Source organism: Leptosomus discolor, chromosome 1 (genome assembly GCF_034619465.1).
Source record: "Leptosomus discolor isolate bLepDis1 chromosome 1, bLepDis1.hap2, whole genome shotgun sequence".
Lineage (NCBI taxonomy): Eukaryota > Metazoa > Chordata > Aves > Leptosomiformes > Leptosomidae > Leptosomus > Leptosomus discolor.
In genome coordinates this window covers 136,877,561-136,899,570 of record NC_141391.1, presented here as the reverse complement: position 1 = coordinate 136,899,570, position 22,010 = coordinate 136,877,561, and the positions used below count along the sequence as shown (strand labels likewise).

The window sequence follows — 22,010 nt, the reverse complement described above, 5'->3', positions numbered from 1 at the left end:
CTGTCACAATTCCACAGACCCTCACAGGGGCTTTACATTTTGTTCCTGACTTCAGATAAAATTAAAGAAAATAATTGCAAAGGTTGCTTTTAAGCAATTTCTGCTTTTCCTGAGGCACCCACCAAACCATCAAATGTCTGTACTGGTTTATTTTCCTCCAGATTGGCTTATTCTGGGATGAATCTTGGTTTTTTATTTCTTGGATGTGTTTCAAATATTTCTAGGGCACCTTGTGCTCTTTCAGTTCATTCCATGATGTTCATAATTGCTCCCAATCTAATATCTGTGATTCAGATTAGCATGCCTTTTACACATTTTTTCCTCCTTTATCCAAATCATTAATGAAATTAATCAATAAGGCAGAATCTAGTGTAATTCCCTGTAGACTCCCAGTAAACACCTCCAACCCTGCTCAACAGTTTGTCTTTTGTCCTTAAAGCTTGTTTATGTCCATTTAATCAGCTTTCAGCCCTTGCAGGAAGCTCTACACGAACCATTCTGAATTATTGCTTCAGACTATGAGTCTGGCTTGAATGGGTGTCAGGTGACTTAAAAAAAAATTATTCAGCTAATTAGCCCATATTGAATAGTCTTGTTCAAGGAAACCAGAAAAAGGTTCTTACACAGTCTTTTCTGACTGTCAGAAGTTCAGCATCAAATGTTCATAGTCTTAGCTGACAGGAGAAGACTGTGCAGTGATGCCATCCCTTCTCCATCCCACTCCCTGCCCCGGCCTGGCCCCATCTTTGTGTATTATCTTCTTCGTGTATTATTCCAAACATGACTTTTGTTTTGTACTCTGTAGTGTAGTCAGGAGTGTATCAGCACTGAAAGATGGGGAGAAGGTGCTGTGCTGTGGTGGCAGCCTTTGGAATGACCGACCTGCCCTTTCTAAAGTGGCCCATATAGATCAGTGATTTTTGGTTTTTTTTTTTCATTTTATTTATTTGTACTTTTTCCCTGGACATGCCCAATGGCTAGCAATCATGCCCTACTGGCTGAGCTGAAAGGCTCAGTGCTTCTGCAAGCTGGACCTTTTCGTTCAGTTATCTAGATAAATGTTTAGATGGTCAAATTGGGAAGGGGGTGTGTGTGCACGTGTAAAATTAATTGTGGCTGTTATGCCTGTGAAGACCAGCCTAAGTGTAACACGTTAGGAGGCAGTAGGAGAAGAGGATGGAGGAGGTCAGGGACAGATGACCAGACTTGCATTCCCCATCATGTCCACTGGCTTTGGGAACAGCTTTTTTTATTGTGTGTTGTGCTGCTCTCAGCTCTGTTATTCTCCTGTATGCGATGAAGGCTTTTGGCTTTGAGACTTCCATCTTGATTTCTCATAGGTTGTATGTCTAATGCCTAAAATGCATGTAAGTACAGAAGTCATTCTTCTTCCAAAGCCCATTTGTTGCCCCTTTTTTTTTTTTTTTTTTTTTTTTTTTTTTTTTTTTTGTGATAGCACCTTGTGTATGTGAGAAACAGAAACCATTTGTAACAATAATACATGAGACTAACATAATTTACTCCTATTTCCAGTATGTGGGAACATGTTGGCTGCTAGTCTGGGCTTAGGGACGCATGCACACACAGAGAAAATCCTTAAAAATGTGTAACCCTTAAAGCCCATAGCAATCCTTCCATTCACTTCACTGGGACTTATGCCCCTTGTCAATGCTAGCAAATGATGTTTTGGCCACTGTCAGATTTTCTTTGAAGACAAAAAAATTGTTTCGTTGTTTTATGGAGCATGATTTAGGGTATTTTCTATTAGAATTTCAGTTTTCTCTAGGGTCCATCACTGAAATAAGTAGCTGATGGTGTGGTCCCATACAGCTAAACAGAGTTAAGCGCTAGCTACTGCAGAAGAGCCCAGCCCCAGTCCCCAGACACGTCAGTGCCATACACTGCCTTCCTTCTGTGGGAAGTGGTGTGCACTGAGCTTTCAGCAAGCTGAGGGAAGGGCCAAAATGTCTGAAAACAGTGAACTTTTTAAATAAGGTTGTTTTTCAGACATAGTGAGTTGCCCAAGGCAGCTAGCTGCGTGGCCAGGTGGGCAGCCGTGCTGACTGCCGGGGACTGGGAGGTCATGCCCAGCTGGAGCACCTGGAGGAGAGGACCCTTCCTTCTGCCAGCAGCTTGCTACAGCACTAACGCAGTCAGAGATGCATTTGTAATGTGTGTAGCTATGTCAGAGCAAGCTGGAGTGGAGCCAGCAGCAGCAGTGGCCCCGATGTCAGCTGCTGAAGGGGTGTACAAGACAGGAGGTGGTCTTATAAAGACTGAAGCCTACATGGCTCAGACCTGGTGATTTTAAAGCTGGTTTAATTACCTCCCAGATGCTGTGCACTCTCCAGTCTTAACGTAGCCTTGTGCTTGGTGATATTTATTTCAGTGTAAACATTTTAAATTTGCTTTATTGGTATGAAATGGCAGATTACTGTTATGTTGCAGTCTAGTAGTAAGAAAATGTTTGAATTGGTTGGTTTATTAGCAGTCAATATTTTTTATTATGGCCTCTGAGGAGTTTGATATTTCCCTCCCTGGTGAGATGTAGAGACAAACAGCTGAGAAGTGACAGCTTCTAGCTTGGGATGGTGACTTTCTGAATCCCTCTAGCAGGACAAAAGTGTTCATTTGATCATGTCTTCAGACACCTGGCTCTTTTCTCTAGAGCTGGCTTCAAAATAAGGGGAGAAATCCAAAGAGATTTTAGTACACTAAAACAATTTTTCCATGCATTAAATTGAATAACAGTTTTTTGGGGACTTTGAAATAGTCCCTGGTTCTATTACAATGGAACTTGTTTTCTTTATTAGAAATTATAAAAATAATGGATTTTCCAGTTTACAGATATTATGGAAGTTTCTGAAAATTTTCAGAATTAATAGGAGAAAGGAAAACGGAGCTGGAGCAGCTAGTGACCATACCAAACACACAAAAGTCAAAGAGTCACTAAAAAAAGACAGAGAAATTCCAAATACTCTTTACAAATGAATGAAAAATCATTTGTGATTCTTACTGTGCAAAAGTTTAACCTAAAATATTTGAAAGTTAAAACCTGAAATACTTTTTTAGTAATTATTTATAGGAGAAAAGGGAAATGAGTCAATTTTCTGGCACAGCGACCATCCTGGAGTAATGTCAGGGACTGGAATATAGTCATATTAATTTTCTGGATTTTGTTTTATCCCTTAGTTATTTACAGCTAACATGCCATTCTGCATCTAACACATATGGAGTAACTACTGCACAACAAAACCGTTTGTAGCAGTGATTGTGAGACAGCTGTATAGAACATGAGTTAATATCTGGGGTTATTTAATTTTTCTGCTTAGGAATAGTCGTTTGTGAAATGGAACCACCATCACTCAACTAGTAATGATGTTATAAAACGTGTTTTGTGGCAAGTAGAAAACATTCAAAATTTTAAGGTTTCCACTGAACAGAAACTCTGAAGTGTTTTCATTTTGTATGTAAAATAACATTCAAAATTATAGTGGGAATGAAAATCAATTATAGGGATGAAGTGAATTTACACACGTAGAAGAACTAAATAAAAGATAATCATTGCATAGCAAGGAACAGAAGAGACACATCCTATTTTGTTATTAAATATTGTTGAAAGCTTTCTGTTGATTCCCCCCCCGCCCCTTCTGATCATAACTGACATCTCCAAAAAGCCTTTTGATTTAAACAAACATGTATCTTTCTATATGAAAATGAGCATTTGGGAAAATATGTGACCCTCTCTAGACAGGAGATTGCTAGTGGAGGAGGTGGCACATAATAAGTGGAAGCTTATTGGAAGAGAAATTGATGTGGATTCTATTCCCACGGCAGGTCTGACAGGGCCTGGCAGATGTTCCTGGTGGATCCCAGCTCTTCTCTTTAGTTATGGGCACCTGTGTGGAGAGAAGGCACATGAAGATGAGGCTAAGGCTCTGGGGAGGAAATAGTGATGATGGGCTAACAAGGAAGAAGAGGTGGCTGGATAAGGTGGGAAGGGGATACGAGGCTGTCAGTCAGGGACTGTAAGGTGTATGGGACAACAAGACAGCAACAGTATTCGAGTCACCTCCAGATGAGTACTGTGGCAAAGGAAACTTCTGGGCTTTTTCCAGATACCTATTCTAGGTTAGATTCTTCCAAGGGGTAAATTCTTCCTGAAACCCTAATTAAAGCCTTGTATGATATCCGACTGCTGTAGCCACATTATCTATAGTCAATGTGCTGAGTGAGCTTCCTAGAGGTTGTCCATGCTTGCAGCATCTTGGGAAAAGGATCTTTGCTTCTACCAGTGAAAAGGGGTGCGTGACATGATGAACAAAAACACAAAGTGCAAAGTGTTCAGGTCTACTAAGGTATTCTGGGGGTGTGCTGGTGAATTATCTATGATCTGACTTCCAGCGTGTTATGAATGTGTTGGTTATTTAAAATTGTTCAGTGGGTTCCTGATGCAAACATATTTTTGCTCCACAGATATTGCAGATTACTCAAAGGAGCTAGTCTTTCAAGTATTTATTATTCACTGTGCACTGTTTGCCCTGAATGTCAAATCAGCCACACTGTATCGTTTCTACTTCCTGACCTGATAATTTCCAAGCCCAAAGGATCTTTTAAGAAAGCTGCATATCATGATTCCCAGAATAAATATTTGTGCAAATACATACCTCAATACAAGTACTAGCAAAACGCTCTCTTGCTGAGGTCATGATTTTGAACAAAAATTTGCCTGAGCATTCACGGATGTTAAGTGAAAGGGCAGCAGCTACCCATTTAAGCCAGTTTGTGATTTGGTAGCTAAGGTAGAATTTCTTCGTGTGTTTTGTGGGGTTTGCTGGGGTTTGTTTGTTGTTTTGGGGTTTTGTTTTGTTTTGGTTTGGTTTTAATATGAATCGGCCAATTACATTGTGGGTTAGCCTGAGTCTAGATTTCAGAGAAGTTCCTGGCAGTCGTGGGCAAGATACCCTGTTCACATCCGTAGAAGAAGCTGACCAAATTAGGGTAGGACTAGATCTCTGCGAGCTGAGCAAGTTGTGTGTACAGTTCAGGATGATGTGACGGTGTAGATCAGATGGCCACTGGATGTCACTATTGTTCTGCAATTTGGAAATAAGTACCTACTCTTCTACAGTATCTTCTTTCCTTTTGTGTAAATGCAATGGTAATACTTCCGGAAAAGGTAACTACTGAAGTGAGGAGCATAACTTTATCCTCGTGGCTAAGGAAAGGTAGTAAAATTCCCATTACTTCGGAGACTGTGGAGCCTAAGGATGGTCCTCCTGTGTTGGGAAGTGTTAATAGTACTGGTAGGTTCTAATAGCTGAGATCTGTCATGTAGCAGCAATAAAGCAGACATTAAAAGTCCTTTAAGAGTAAGTATTTTCCAGTACTGTATAACCTACTAATACAATGTAAGATTTAGTTTTATAGCCTCCTATGTGTTTTCTATCATATTTCTCATTTATCTCTTCATTTCTTCTTAGGAAAAGCCATTGATTTTGTAGTTCAGAATGCAATGTCGGAATCCCACGGAGGGAGACCCAGCGCATCAAAGGTCGCGATAGTCATTGTTTCAGGGAGATCAGAAGACACTGTGGAGGCTGCTGCACTTTCTGCAAGAATGAACAGTAAATCTTGTTTCTCTGTCGCTGGTTTTAAGCGGAGTTGTTGCTTTTTAAGTAATGCAACAGAACAAAGGATGAAAAATTAAGGCACTGCTGTTCGTAATAGCTCAGGACTTTCTGTGCATAACGTTCTGGTAAGAAACAGGCCTGAGCAAAATGTGCCTGATGAAGATGCCTTTGAAATATTGATAAATTCAGGACCAATCTGCAATTTAAGCTGAACAGCTTCCATAGGCTTCACAAATTAGTGGCATTTTGTTTTCCAGGGTACTGTGGCTAGACAGGGATGACAGAAATGTGATCTAATATTACAAATTCACTACTGTTGCAGTACAGTGAATCTTGAAAGGTTCACTCTAATAATAATAAATATAGAGAGGATTTGATCAGATTCTGCACTGAGCTATACAGGAATATGCTTTTGCTATCAGTGTGTGCTGCATTATGGTTTTTTTAAGTTTTCTAGCTGTAGTCTGTACCTCAGCTTCCTCAGGTGTTCAGCTGAGGCACATTGACTTCCTTTGTAGGTTGCTTTGGGAGCTATTGAATAAGGCACAGCCTAAGTAACAACTATCAACTAATGTTTTTTAATTAAATGGTTTGAACATCATCCAATTGCCATGTAACTGAAGAAAGAAAACAACGCATTGAAATTTTTTACATTTGAAAAAAAGTGAAGATGTCATTAAGTCTGCACCTGCATTTTGTTGACCATGCATGATCTTACTATGCTTGGGACTAATAGAGCTCATCTTAGCTAACACTGGGATTAGAGCATCACCATTTCTGCCCTTTATTGCCTTTAGCCTATGTGGAGGGAGTGATGCAAGTAATACACAAAAATTAACTGCTGGAAAAAAACTTTTCCCAGTTATTTTATTTTTTTTAAGAAGCAAATGAAATAAGTACAACAGCAGAGGCCTTCTTCTGTGCATTGCTCATTTAAAACCTTTTCTTCTCTTTTCCTAGGGGTATCCCTGTTTCCAATTGGAGTTGGGAATGGATATGATGAAGAGCAACTAAGGACTTTGACCGGGCCATCAGCTGCTAACAGAATCATGAAGCTTCAGACTTTTGAAGACTTATCCACTATGATCACATTGAATAGTGAATTTATCAAAAAAGTGTGCATGGGTAAGTCCAACATAGCTGTAGCTTCATAACTGGAGTAAAAGCCAAAAATTGAAATGCCAAAACCATAATGATTTTTCTTGATTTGAGAGGTCAGCCCAATGCTCCTTTTTTAGTGTTTCACCAACAATCATCACAAATGCTAACCTAGACCACCACAATCACATGCCTTGTCAGCATGTAGCCAAGTGCTGTTCAAATTAACCAACTTTCAGCAAGATTTTTAAAATTACTTAGGCCTGAACTTTCAAGCTATCATCTTATTAATAATCAGGGCTGGTCATCATCTTGAAGGACAACAGGAAAATTCAAGTTGTCATGAATGAATGGGGAGCATGTTTCAGAAATATTACAAGTTAGTTATGAGTAAAGATTTCAAATTATTCAAATATTTTTTTGTACAGACCTAAGTATTGTTATGCGAATGTCTACAAAGAATTCAGCCAAAGTGTAAAAAAAAGAATAAGAAAGAATTAACTTTTCCAGGAAAACAAATACTGAAAAAAAAGTAAAGTATTTTAAACAAACATTTATAGCAGTGCCCCCCATCTAAGGAAACTTGCTTCAACTCTGGCCAGTATTTTACTTCTTTTGCCTCCTTGGTCTGTATGTATATAGATATTTATTACTCATATTCTTGTTGTCATTTTTGTTACAATAACATCTACGTGTCTTCTCCACAAACCACTGTCTCATCGTGTTAGTCATTGCACAGGTTTTTACCAGCATTACTAGGGCTTAGTTACGTCTCCATTAAAATAAGTGGACTTTTTTTGCAGAGCCAAGTACCACTAAGAATGAGGAAGTTGCAGAGTGTGCACAGTCCAGCTTAGAGATATCCGATCAGTCTCCACTGGGATCACTTCTGGCATTTTAAAATCTCTCCAGAGCATCAAACAGCTGCCATTTTCTAGATTTAAACAGCTGCCATTTTCTTTCTTTTCTTTTAAAATGAGCTTTTAAAGATGCATTTCCTTTCCTCACACTGTAAAATATGTGATTTTCTTGCCCTAAATTACATTGATCCAAGATACAGAATGGGGAGCAGGAATTTGAGAACAGTAACTATTTTCTTATTGCAGTCTGTGCTATAACCTATCGGTACTAGAGGTGAAAACTTTGTATTTTTATGAAAGCTTTTCCAACAGCACAAAGCATATGCTCAAAAACTTGAATAATAGGTATTTTATATTAGACACCTAAACCTGAAAAATTTAGCTCTCCCTTTTGCTGATGATAAAGCCTTTGCTGTGGGGTGGGAAATAGCTTCTTTTTTTCAAATTTGTTTTGGTTTTGTGAGTTTTTTGTTTTGTTTTGTTTTGTTTTATTTAAGTTTCTTACAATCTGTAAAGTGTAATTTTCCCCTCCAGACTCATACAGTTGGATTTCTTGTACGGACAGAGTCTTACTTTGTGTATGGAAGTGTACCAAAAATAATACTATTAAAAAGTTTTAAAAGATTTCCTAAATGCTTTCAAAATACATTGCTTGTCCTGGAAAAGACAGAGCATATAACATATATATGCTAGCATAGTATAGTATTATATAAAGAGTTTGCTAGTCAGTGATGTTTTAATTTCCTAGACACGTGCTTATCACATTGTCATGCCACGGTACTTACCTGGAATTGCTTTCCATGTATCTTAGGTATGTTATGAAAGCACATAAACATAGAAACTGCAATTCATTGGGTGCCTTGTGACCATCTACCTGATTATATAAAAAACTGCCCATCACGGTAATGCCTGAATGTAAGGAAACTGAATTTGAGTATTCTTATTGCAGCTATTTTCATATTTATGCTAGTTGCTGACAAATTTTCTCTTGGGGTTACTCACTATATTTACCTTTCTGCATTTAATAAATTAATAATTTACATACCATGTGTGTGCATGGGTGTGTAAATTCTCATTACCTGCTAATTACAAGAAATATTCTCAATTCATCACAAGATGCAGAAGTAAGGCTGGATACTTACTCAAAGCTAAAGCCATGATGTTCTTTTAAGTACCGTCTGGGCAGAGCTATATGTCAGTACAAAGAGTGCTGTAGAATTACAGCCTACCTGTTGCTCAGAGGGTATTTTGGGACCAACATCACTGCAGAAGTCAGGTAATGCTGGCAGTAACAAAGTGTGTTCTTTGACTTTTGTATGCTTTGGACAAATGCCTGCAGTCTTCAGGTAGGGATTTTCACATTCTAACACAGAAAAAACTTCTCACAGCCTAAGTCACATTTTTAAGTAAGCAATCTGTGTTTTGGTGACCACCACTGAAAAGGCAGGATAAGGGAATGAGATGGCTAAAAGATGTCTGTTTCTCTTTCAGACCCTGTCAGAGAATGTATAGATGAGGATGGAAACAAAAAGAAAGTAAGTGTACTGCCTGGGTCATCCATCTGGCTTTCAGGTTACAAAGTTTATGCAGGACCATGAATACCTTCATAGATAATCTGGAAAAAAAAATGTTAGATAATATTAAGCATTAAGAATTATTTTGGAGGAGGAAAATGTTGGCTTTTGAACTGATGGGATAACTGCACACAAAGGAGACTTCCCCCAGTGACACCCGATCTTGCAATGTGTTGAATACTAATGAAGGCAGTGCAGAGTCAAAACTTGTGACAGTGTGTGTTGTCCCTGGCAAAGAAAAATGTATTTCCATCTCCTGGTGAAAAAACTTCTGGGAAAGGTAGACATGGCCAAAATAAAAGTGCCTGTATAGGGGGAGGCAACATTATTGTCCAGCCCCTCTCCTTCTACTAAAAATACAAGTACCTTATCTCTAAGAAAATTTTATAGGAAGATAATTATTGTGTGATAGTCACGTCTCTAGGGAAAACAATCTCTTAAGTAATGAAATCAAAGTTCTTAGTGTTCATTTGCAGAAAAGCTTTTATAAATCCTGAGAAAATGTTCAGACATGTTAATAAACATCTCTCAAAAGTGATCTACTCTAAGAAAGGAATGTTGTAAATGGTTCAGTTTCTTCATCTCAGGTGAAATGCCAAGGTTTTCAAGTGTGTGTGATACTTCATTTAAAAATGTGAGCATAAGCTTGGTACATGTTTTCTAGTAGGGATCGATTATGAGTTCTCCCCTAGGATTTATCTTGGATTGCCAGTACGTTAGAAATATTCCTTTGATTTTTCCCTTGTGAAGATATGACTGCAAGGAAGGATGTGGCTAATAAAGAAATGCTTATGAGTTGTCTAGACACAGGAAATATATCAAAGCTGCCTTACATGGTTGGCCTCGGTCAGCTGGTCAGAACACAGAAAGGCTTTAGCTAGATCAGACACTGAGTATAACCTGGTGGCTTTAAGGCTGACAAACTAATTAAGAAAAGAACAACAAACAAAAACTAAACTTGAAAAAATTAATTAAAAACAACAACAAAAAATCACATTCTTGTTTATTCATTTGAATTGCGTGTGTCCAGGCCTCTGGGCTCCTAGAAGCAAACACGGGTACATGAAGATAGGTGCTGGAAGGCTAAACTTGAATTTTTGGATATGTTAGGTTTCTTTTTTTTGGTGATAAACTTAAAGCACAATTTCCGTTCTGGCTAAAACGCTTTTGGAAGAAACTAATCTAGGCTGCAGTCCATATAAAAGTGAACCACACTTTCAAATGGTAGCCTTTAGGGGGATTCTGTGTTACCTCTTCTATCAGCCAGAAAAAATGGGTTTTAGAAGTCAGTGCCAACATGGTAGCCATTGCCTTTTGGAGCAGGCTGTTGAGCATCCTGTAGTCCTTACAGGACAGTATGGAACTGTTCTGCCTCTGGTGTTCAGCACCCACACTCTGAACTCCTCTGCTGCCTCACTGGCAGTAATGTGCCATTGGCCTGTTACCTTCTTCCGGCCTTGTCCACAAATCCACGGGGATGAAGAATCAAGGCTCTTTAGTAATTCAGAAAGCACAGGCTGTTACATCGGATCCATAATATTTCAGGCATTACTCAGAGAGTTACTGCAGGAGGCTCAGTTCCCCAAGCGGGATGTCTGTCATGCACCTGGAAATTGTGGGAACTGATCTCTTGCAGTTTGCAAGGAAATCAGAGTTCTCTGGATCAAAATTCTCAGCCTAAATACTATCACTATCATGAGTGATATAATTTGTTACATTTTCTTTGTTATTACCTCTACCCTGGAAATGACTGTTGAAGGAAGATTCACGGCTAAGGTCACCATTAGTAGCATAAGGACAGAAGATCAAATGTGCTAGGTCAGGCCAAAAATCTGTGCAGCCCCCTGTTTATGTGGCCAAAAATAGAAGTCAGGGAAGAATGTTAGTAAGCATATATGAAAATTCCCTGAACTGTCCTAGCCTTGAACAATCTGTGACTCTGGGACACCCTGAGCTGCGACTGGCACCTTTTTGTGTTTGATAGTTCTCGATAGTTTTCGCCTTCATGAATTTGTTCAGTCATTCTTTGAATCCATGTAAGTTTTTGGTATTCATCACATCCTATGGTAAGGAGTTCTAACAGTGCTAAATACAGTTTGTGTAAAGAACCACTGTTTTAATATTGGAACTTGCCAGCTGTCAGAATATGTGAATGATTGCAATAGATTAAGGTTTTTTTTAATGCAGTTAATTTTCATCAGTAGTCTTGTTTTGGTGCTTGTAAGCAGGCATAAAGGTGATAATAGAAGTGTAGGTACTTGTCTTACAATGGTAGCACTTCTTCATGAAGTGATCTGTATAGCCATCTTCTGCATTTCTAGTCTACGTATGGCGGTAAAAAATACATTCCTAAACTAGCAGTTTCCATAATATGACTTTTTAGTATTGCTCAGCACTTGGTTTAGAGAAGAAGAAATAAACAAAGAAACGCCTGACTAAATTAGAAGGTGCCAGCTGATGAAGCTGGTCAAGATATGTAGCTCACTCTCCTGCATATGCACAGTAAGAGAAAGAGTGTGCAAGTCCAGGGCCGTAGGTTCAGAGCTCCCTCAGAGAGGAAGTCTGAGGCTTCCTCTGGTGTGCTTGGCAGGCTCATCGGTTTCAGCAGACTTATCCTTCACGATTTAGAAACCTCTGCTTTTGCTTTTCTTTCTGTCCTATTTTTACTCTTACAATTTCATATCAATTGGGATTTAGTCTTTCTTTGTCTTCAGAGTCCTGCATTTTCCTCTGCACCAGGTTTCCTGGCTTTTTTGAATCTTTCAACTGATACTTTTGCTTTAAAGAGCTGTGCTTTGCTTTTCTTGTCCAACTCTTAGATGTTTTCCGATAGATGTCCTGTTCAGGAGTGAAATAAAAACAATTAAATATGTATGGAAGCCAGATTTGCACAGCTGTATATGTACCCTTTCAGGTGCTCCACTTTCAGTGAGTTGTAGGTGAGACAACTGTAATTAAAAAAACATTCCGTTTCTTCCTATCTAATTTTTTTTTCATACTTAAAGCTTCTCTTGTTACTTTTTCACAGCTTCTTCTAGGCTCACAAGCCTGAAAAGTATTAAGCCACTTTCAGGACAAGTTGACACCTCAGAGTCCTGAAACATACAAAGCAGGTCCAGTAAATTAACTCATATTTAATATGTAAATTTTTATGGCTGCAAGTCTGGCAGTTGTCTTTTAGACTTGACAGTATCACATAGCTCAGAGATACAGAGAAATATTTTCACATCACTGTTCATGGTTTGCACATTGGTGCCAGGAATAGTCTCTGAATTATGTTGTGGTTACCTACATATTTTATCACTTTTCTCTTCCTTTTCATGGGAATAATGGGTAAGCTGAAAAGGAGAAGATGGGAGATGACCTTGCCCAATAGCAATCTTCTTTTATTCTCCACATGTTTCTGCTTGTGAATGCCATGAAATGTTACGCAGTTCATAGAACCACTGTCTCACTTGTAACTAGTGCTTCTGGACTCACCTCTGTAGAGATAGGTCAGAAAGGGCTGTTTCCCACATTTGGGGATATTCTTGGGAATGCAGACCTCAGGGATGAACACTCTGTTTTGAAATTCATTGAGCCTATTTATGGAATTTAGAGCTCTGTGGGATTTGGGACAGAGAGCTCATCTTTTTGCAGATATGAATCTTGAGATACTCTAGATTGTGACCACATCTATTTCTCTGTCTTTGAGTAATATGTAATCCTGATGCCTTAAAATTTAGACTAACCTTTAGAAGAAGAGAATATATTTTACATTTTATTTTTAATTTTACAAAACCGCTATGTGTATCTCGTAACATTAATCTGCTAAAGGAACAATTTCCCTTTGGGAAGGGAGGAACTGTTTTAAAGTTTTGGAGTCGTGGATGAAATAACTAGAGTATTCCACGCCTTTCTAGCTTGGAACAAATATTGTTAATTCCTGCTGTGCCATGACCATCTGTGCTCAGAGCTCTTTCTAAAATAATTTTATGGCTTATGAAAAATAAAGGCTTTGACATTTAAAGAAGAGCTAAGGGGAATTCTTTCTTGACTATGCTATCCATGCATGCTGCAGGACGGCTAAGCTAACAATAGATGGAGTACCAGATACTTCATTCTGCTGTAACAAAACATCTCTTGTTCTAGACTATTATCTTTTGCTTGGAATTTCAGAGTCTATTTCTTAGTGCTGCTAATTTAAACTTTCTCCTCCTCATGAAGTCCTTAATACACTGCATTCTATTATTTAATTATCCAAGGCTAATTTGAGCAGCACTGCTGTCAGTGTCACTTTACTTGCTAGCTGTAGAACCAATGGCAGCAGCCAAGTTTTGCATTTTTCTCCCCTATGCCCATGTTCTTTTCAATTGGTAAATATCCATGTCTCCCTATCTAGCCTGGTGATAAATGGACATTACCGGACCAGTGCCACACTGTGACATGCTTTCCAGGAGATTACACAGTTCTGGAGAGTCACCAAATTAACTGTGAAAGGATGCCAAAACCAGTATGTCACAGCAATCTTCCTGCTGTTAAGATTGAAGAAACTTGTGGCTGCCGATGGATGTGTCCATGTGAGTATCTATCTTTGCATGTATGCCTCTCCCTCCCCTTCACTTGGAATGTTTATCAGAAATGTATGGGGATGAATGGAGCTGCTCAGTTGTTGTACACATCAAAGATGACTGAGGTGGGAGGAATTGACACTGTACACTGGTTAAACAAACAGCTAGGAGCATGAGAGTCTCACTGATGCCTGGAATGTGTGATGCTATTTGCAAGTTCAAGGCCACTGCGAGCTTATTTTTTGCATTTGTATAGCTACAGTTTTTTATCAGAGAATCTCACACTTGATTACCAAATCTGTGTGAACTGGGAAGGAGGAAGTGTGGAAGAAACCAGAAATTTATCTCTGCAAGCTGTAAGCAAGTGATGTATTTTTGGTTCATCTTAGGCTTGAGGGTTTGGCCTGAACTCAACCAAGCGCATGTATTAAAGAAACAACAAAAAATGCTCCTCATAAAATCTCACACTGAGTATCTGAGCAGAAATGATGAACACTGTGTGATTATTGCCTTGGCTGAGATGACAGGAACAGAAATTAAGTGCACCCACTCACATTTACAGGGTAGAGGGATTCAGCCCTGAGGCTGGTGATTCATTTATTAAAAGGAGAGATTGTTTAGGAAAATCCCATATATTTGATGGGAAGACTTGAGAGAGGAAGAATGATGATTTTTAAGAAAAAAACCAAGCTGGAACCTCTAGATTGCCTCAGTGCCCAGACAGATGCTCTGACAACAGTGAAACAATGGCAGTCTGGGGTAAAGGAGGCAGTGATGCCTGGCTGCATGTAGCACAGCACAGGGCATTGTTCCACAGCTGTCACAGGGAAGAGCACTTCGTGGTGGAAAGAGGGGTAGGCTCACTGGTTAGGTCACTGGGTCTTTTGGTACACCTCAGCCTGAGTTTGGGGACTGAGCCTTATCTCCTCACTAGAGTCATATGCTTGATTTCCATAAAAAATAGTCAAGATGTTTATTTTGATTTAAATGTCAAAAAGATCAGCTCCAGTAACTCTTAAAGGTTGTAGCTTGACAAAAGAATGCATTTCTACAGCCCAGTCATGCATGCTATTACAGCTAAAATTTGCAGAAATCTCCAGAACAGGAACCTGTAGATGTTACAGCATTTAAATCCTGTTCAGAGCCTGCATCTGTTTGACTGTGATGAAACTGAGAGGACTGTACTCCTCAACATAATTCTGAAAATTTGGCTTACGTCTAAAATCATATGATTACTTTTTAAAAGTAACTCAGAACCCTGTATATACCTTCTCTTTCTAATGTATAATCTCAATTTAAAGTGTCCTCGGCTGATCTGGATATTTTAAGAACAATTTCTTCAAGGCACTGCTTGAAATACCTGAACTGGATAGCTAGATTTTGATCCTTGAACTGTTAGACATCCAAAATTTTAATACCCCAATTTTTAGCATTTTCTAAAAACACATTTGATTATCCAAACCCTTTAAAGGTAACGTTTCTGATTTGATATAAGTATTTCAAGAAGGTAGAAAGATTTTAGTTGAATAATCACAAATATTTTGTAAGGTTTAAAAGATACTCTTAGTGATATCTACCAATAAAAAATGCATCTGTAATAATTTTCTTGATCCTAAATGTATTGATAGCAACACGAAGGCATTACTTTGGCATTCAGAACATGTCTTCATAAAGAATTTCTGAAAGGATGAAATGAAAATTACCATTTGTACTGTTAGCTGATTATCATGAAAAGGCCTGAGTTAACTTGCGATTGCTGCTGTTTAACATGAGCTAAGAATTGTCTAATTTTTTATGAATTTAATGAGCCAGCCATGATATCAAATATTGTTTTTTTTTTTTTTTTTTTCCCAAGGTGATACAGTTTGTGAGGGAAAAGTAGTAATTTTTCATATGTTATAGAAGGAAGGGGTAGGAAATCCCCAGCCCCACAGCTGATCAAAACCTTGTGGGTAAAGAACCCTTGTTTCGATGACTATGTAGCAAAACCAGGGCGATGCTGTGTCAACTAAAGCAACACCAGTAGCAGGTGGGAAGTTTAATTCTGTTGCCGTATGTGCTGAAGTCAGAGCCAAAAATCACAGTGATCAATAAACTTTAGGGATGGGCATAGCAATGTAGGAGGTCAGTGTGCGTCAGCATCTCTCTGTTGTTATGGATGGAGGCTGATTAGGCAATCTGAGCTGCAGGAGCATGACAGTGCATGCTTAATTGACCCTCGTGATTCAGCAAAGTAGCATTCAGTTATTTGGAGAGCTAAAGCATGGTTTTGAGTGATAGCTTGACAGCGTGGATGACATGACAAATGCTTTTGCCAAGAGGAAGTACTTGAAAAAGTGTTCTTCATGTGTTATGTAACTGAGTTCAGAGACTAGATCAGGAGTTACACCATAAAGGTGCTTGCTTGATGAACTAGTTACAAATTTTATAGTAATTTGATTTGCAATGTGTAATTCATGGCTATTGGGTGTTTCTGAACTACATTTAAATGAATTGCATTAATACATTTTGTGCTACAGAATACTTATGAGAAATTTAAAAGGATTCCTATTACCCTTAGAATTTTTTTAGATGTCCATGAATAAAAAAAGGTTGAGAAACGTTGTTTTATTGCTAACTTGTTTCACTGTTATTTATACATGCACTTTATAAGCAGGTACAATAAGTGAAGATGCTTCAGTGCTCCAAAGGGATGTGTTTTCTTGACAGTTTGTGCCTGACAATACACAAAATAGGCTTTCTTTCTTTTATTTTTTTTTTTAAGCACAAGTTGCTGTTTTCCTGGGAAATTAATCAATTAGAAGCCAAGTAGCTGAATTGTTGACAATAAGAATTTTCTTCCTACATGTTTAGCTGGCGTTGCTTTTATTGTCCTTATTATCTTTAAGCAAAAGATTTGAAAATGCATGAGTTGGAAGGATCATTTTGCTCAGGTTTTGTTTTGGTACTTGTGAGATTTTAATCCTCCTTGTTTTCGAGTTTGTGAAGACAAGTAAATTTTTATGACCTAATGACTAGGACACTAAGCTGACAGTTAACCATGGGTTTATCCTGTGTATGTTATTTCTCTGTGCTTTTACTGTTTCCCATCTGAAAGAAAAAAATGTCCCCTAGTATCAACTTGTCACTTGTGTTTGGTAAGAATGAAAGTCTTATTTTGTTTCAAATGTAATATGGTACAGAATAAAATGCAATACCATAATAAAAATGCAATGCTAAAATTAAAAAAAAAAAAAGTTACAGCCTTTCTACAAATAGGGAATCCCTGATTTTGTTTTTTCATATAAAATTTATTAATAAATCACATTCAATGTGACTAAATTTCATGCAAAGCCATTTTCTATGAATTTGTTCAAATATTTTGTAATACTAATTGCTCCAGACAAAGATACTTCAAAAAAATAATGTGATGAAGTATTCACCAAAGTTTCTTGTCAATGATTTGCTGCAGCATTTGCAATTCATTACCTTCTTGTCTTTCTCAATTAATTAGTTCCACATGCCCATAACAACTGTGAAGAAATAGTCTAATTTGAACGAAAGCAAATGCCTGTATGGCTTTTTTTTTTTTTTTTTTTCATTGATTTGCAGGTGTCTGCATAGGAAGTTCATCTCGACATATTGTCACTTTTGATGGGCTGAATTTTAAGCTGACTGGCAATTGCTCCTACACCTTGTTTCGAGACATGCTACATGATGTCGAAGTTCTCCTCCATGAAGGACCATGCAGAGCAACACCGAAGATGAACTGTATGGACTCCATTGAAGTGAAACATCGCGGTGCATCTGTTCAGCTCTTCAGTGACATGGCAGTAAGCTAAACGCAATGAAATGATCTGTGCATTGTCTGGTTATGCTATGGAATTCAGGTTATGAGGACAAATTTGTTCCCTTTATCCAGTTTCTGTTCCCCTTGAAGACTATACTTAGGCTTCTGAGCAAATGTCTTGTTTCAATTTCATGACACAATCTATGTTCACATAATGAACCAGACACATTTCTCCCCTTGTTCTCCCTGTTGTGCTGATGTGACAATATCAAGAACATGGGATTTGGCAACATCTCACTGACACTTTTGCCAGAAATATAGGGATTATAGAAAGGACCTACTGCACTCTAATTCTCCTGTTTTGGCAGAGGTCCTTTACACAGTGTTATAATTTGGTGCGTGGGAGAGCAGTCTATTCTTCACAGATCTATGTGTGACTGGCTAGTTGAAGAGCTAGGGAGTTGGTTCTTACCTTGTGTGCAGGTGGACCTCAGCATCAGAAGAAAGGCCAGGTTAGTATGCATTACATCTATTTTATAGGCAGAGGAGTATTCAAATTCAATATGACACCTTTTTCAATCTCTGGGTTCACAGAATCACAGAATATTAGGGTTTGGAAGGGACGTCCTCAAACATACAGCAGTTGGCTAGCCTGCAAAGGTGATCTCTTCTGCCACGTGTAGCAAAATAGGGTGGACCAAAACACCTGCACCCAGTTCTGCATGGTGATGGACAGCCCTGACTTTCACTGAGTTTTATTGATAGTCAGGGTCTGTAGGCAGCATTTTAACTTCACGGCGTTAGATTGCTAGTCTGTAAATACATGATGCTGAAGGAATGCAATCATATGGGAAAATGTTGAAAGGGTTGTTCATCTAGTACACAGAATGAAGTTCAACTCGGTTTTAGACTCAACAGAAAGTTTCAGCTTTATCATTCACTTTGTATTCAGTTTCAGATGATTCTTATGTCCAGATACAGTTGGAACTTCAAGTACTTGTGAAGACAAAATGTGTTTCAACTCTAAGATTGGGTTGATTTTAACTGCTTGCTAGAACTGATGTGATGATCTTGCCTTTTTGGAAACAGGTGGCTGTTAATGGTGAAAGGGTTCACATCCCCTATGCTAGCAATTTGTTTGAAGTTGCTGTCTATGGAGCAATAATGCATGAAATCAAATTCTCCCATCTTGGACATAATCTCACATTTACTCCAAGAAACAATGAATTTATTCTTAAACTTAATTCAAAGAGCTTTTCTTCAGGAACACAAGGGCTTTGTGGTAAGTTTGAAAACTAGTAGTTTTAACAGTTTCCTACTTGGGCTTGAACTGCTATTTATGTTATTTTAAGTTGTGTGGCCCTGAACCTGTAAACTCTCTGGCTGAACTGATTCCCTGCTGTTGGCACATTGCTAATCTATGTAGGGTTTTCTACTATGGCCATTGATGTAGCATCTGATTAACTCCCAGTAATACCTTAGAAAGAACAGGCTAGACATCTCTCATGTTTTCCTTATTTCACGTTACATTTCAAGGAGATTTTTTTTTTTTTTTTTTAAATGAGGATTTAACTTTAGTATCTTACAAATACATTTATATGAGAGACATGACCTATGCTTGCAGTAAAGGTCAAAGGTTTTTGAGAGATACTACTACCTAGGAGAATTAATTCTATGGTATCCCCAATGCTGTAATCTATTGTTTATCTTATATCTCTGTAGCACAGTCTATACCTCTTGTAATAAGGAAAAGGGAAACAAGACCCAGGGTTTTTATGTCTTGTTGATAATAGCTGTAAGGAATATCATTCATTCCTCTTTGTCTTGGCATTTACCAAGCGGCCCCAACCAGCTCCATCTACCCCATGCCTGTTTTCTCTAGGTTTATTTTATTGCTGACTGTATTCAGGCTTTTTCTTTTCCTTTTACTCACTCTCCTAGGGGTGTGTGACCAGAACCATGTCAATGACTTCATGTTACATGATGGCTCTGTCACTCCTGACAGCAGTGTGTTTATCAAAGACTGGACAGTGGACGAGCCAGGGAAGATCTGTGAAATTCGGAGAGAAGACAGATGCTCTGAGCATGCGACGAGCCACTGCCACCTTCTACTATCTGATCGGTTTGCAGAGTGCCACAGGGTAATCCCTCCCAATATATTCTACGAGGCCTGTGCAGAGAGCAGCTGCTATGAAGATGAAGCCTGCGAGATGATAACTTCCTACGCTCACATCTGCAGGGAAAACGGGATCTGCATAGACTGGAGAACACCCGAGTTTTGTCGTAAGGGGTTTACTGTATGTTAAAACTGATGTGAAACTGTCTTACTTGGTGATGGTGGTGACAACGACCATCTTGTCAGTGTAATATTAATTTTTGAATGCTGTGTAAGGGGGCAGAAGTTCTAGATCAAGTTTCCCATGCAAATCATATTGCAGATGTGATAACTGGTTTGTCTTCCACTAAGTTGCATATTATGGAAAAAGTGTTTCTTAGTAAGCTGCTAGTAAAAGACAAGGTAGTTATGCAAGGCCAGAGGGATAACCTATGAAATAAAAATACTGTGAAAGCTGTGCACAGGTAAGCACAGCTATGTGACAGTACCTGATTTTGGAGCCACAAAACCATTGTGGGGTCAGGTTTGGACTGAGAATCTGCTCTGATTCTGCCAGGCAATTTTAGCTGCAGATATCATTGCTTTAGTACAGACATAGGAAGATCTGTACAGGTCAGACAGGGAAACTCATAATTTGGACTAGTGGAACTGCTTCCCAGCCTGTCACTGTCATAGCTGCACATAATGACACAAAATAAGACTTTTCTCTGTAATAGTTTTGCAAATTCCCCACATTCCAGCCAAAGCCCAAACCTTTCAAACTGTCATGGAAGACACAGTATGATTTTAAATTTCTACTGCAGCGAAAAATGGGGAAAAAGTCACTCTCCGTGGTGTCTTTTCTTGCCAGCACATGGCAGCTACGCTAATCAAACTGAAGGTGAATTTGTCCTGAACCTCCAGTTACTGTCTTAAATGACTTTCCATGATAGGTTACTGAAGAACATGTTACTGGTGCAGACTGAATCTTTTGAGAAACATCAGAGCATGTTTGGAGTATAGTCCTAGAAGACAGAGGGAGAATATTACCAGCCATTTTCCATATTTAGTGCTTCAGTCAGACTTTGCAAATTGTAATGTCCAAGGCTCAATGCCAATGAGTACCTTACTAACTCTGCAGTTTTCAAATTCCCAGCTTGTTACACAGTGTGTACAAGGATAGACAAAGTTGCCATTTTAACACTAGTTGCATAAAACAACTAGTTAGTCTCCTAACAATAGCATCATCTTCTTTCTTCAAACAGGTTCATGTGTGCAACTGCCAGAAATAAAATTGCCAATTACAGGGTCATAATACAGGGAAATCCTTCATGCCTCCTCACCTTCCACGACTCTGGCAGCAGTTTCCATACAAAAAGCAGAGTTAAATGTAATTCATGTAGGACCTGGCCAACTCTCAGGAGCATAAGTGCAGTAATGTGTCTAAGGTAGCTTTCTACAGTCTTCTGATTGTTTTTGTGCCAGTAGGATGAAAGGATGGTTAGGATGATTTTCCAGACTTTGATGGAGTTTATCCCATCGCTGGTTATGCACATCCCATTCCCATACCCTCAAGGACAGAGGTGACTTCAAAACAAGGGCATTCATGTGAGCTCATTTATATTTCTTTTGCAAAATATAACCACCTCATTTCTTCCTTCCTTGAAAAAACATTGCCATTTTACACAGGCATACAGGCTTTTCAATAGCATATCTCGAGTCTGGGGCACCGTTCTTCATTGCAGTTTTCCACACACCTGGCTCCTTAATGCCAGCCAAAGAGGAGGAAGGAGAAGGGCTATGTTACATGAAGTACATTAGAGGCTTTAGCATTGGTACTCATTCTTCCTGAGAGCTGTCCAAGTTCTATACTGATGGGCATCAGCATTAAACTCTGAAATAAATTAATATAATTTTGTGCAGGTAAGGTTTACTAGATTTGCTTTAGGGCTAGTGGTAGCTAAGCAAGATGAAAGCCAGTATGCTGAGTATATTTACTAACACTGGAATAAAAAAGTAAATGACGCACTACCTTAATAGGTGCTGTAAATGTATTTTCGCATGTTCATTAGAGCTGACATTTGACCGTCACAGGCAGTAAGCACTGGTGCTTACTGTAGGGACCTTGTTTACAGAACTGTTTCTGGAAATGAGTTTTTCTGGAAAACATAGTATAGTCTAGGTAGCTGCTAGTATAGGTTTATAAGCAGGCCATTTCTCCTATTTTACTTGGATAGACCTTTTCGTGTTTTCAGAATGAAGCCAAAGCATTTAATGGTGGGATTGGATTCCCCATCAAGTTCCTGTAGCTTTTCAAGTTCCTCTACATCTGCTGAACTATGATGGTTATGCACACGTACAACCACAAACTCCTATACACCATAAAGAATTTGATTTAGCATGGCTTGAAACAGGAAAGGGTTAACATTAA

The 22,010-nt window shown here is 38.7% G+C and overlaps 1 protein-coding gene across 1 annotated transcript in view; it reads left to right on the top strand.

Annotated features, from left to right (window-relative positions):
- The window catches only part of VWF (von Willebrand factor), a 141,841-nt gene that overhangs the window by 81,989 nt on the left and 37,842 nt on the right, over window positions 1–22,010 (top strand). The window contains exons 31-37 of the mRNA XM_086465735.1: window positions 5,484–5,627; window positions 6,594–6,758; window positions 9,083–9,126; window positions 13,547–13,724; window positions 17,307–17,527; window positions 18,574–18,766; window positions 19,426–19,767. Of these exons, the coding sequence (XP_086321861.1) occupies window positions 5,484–5,627; window positions 6,594–6,758; window positions 9,083–9,126; window positions 13,547–13,724; window positions 17,307–17,527; window positions 18,574–18,766; window positions 19,426–19,767 (1,287 nt within the window). The remainder of the gene's footprint in view (window positions 1–5,483; window positions 5,628–6,593; window positions 6,759–9,082; window positions 9,127–13,546; window positions 13,725–17,306; window positions 17,528–18,573; window positions 18,767–19,425; window positions 19,768–22,010) is intronic.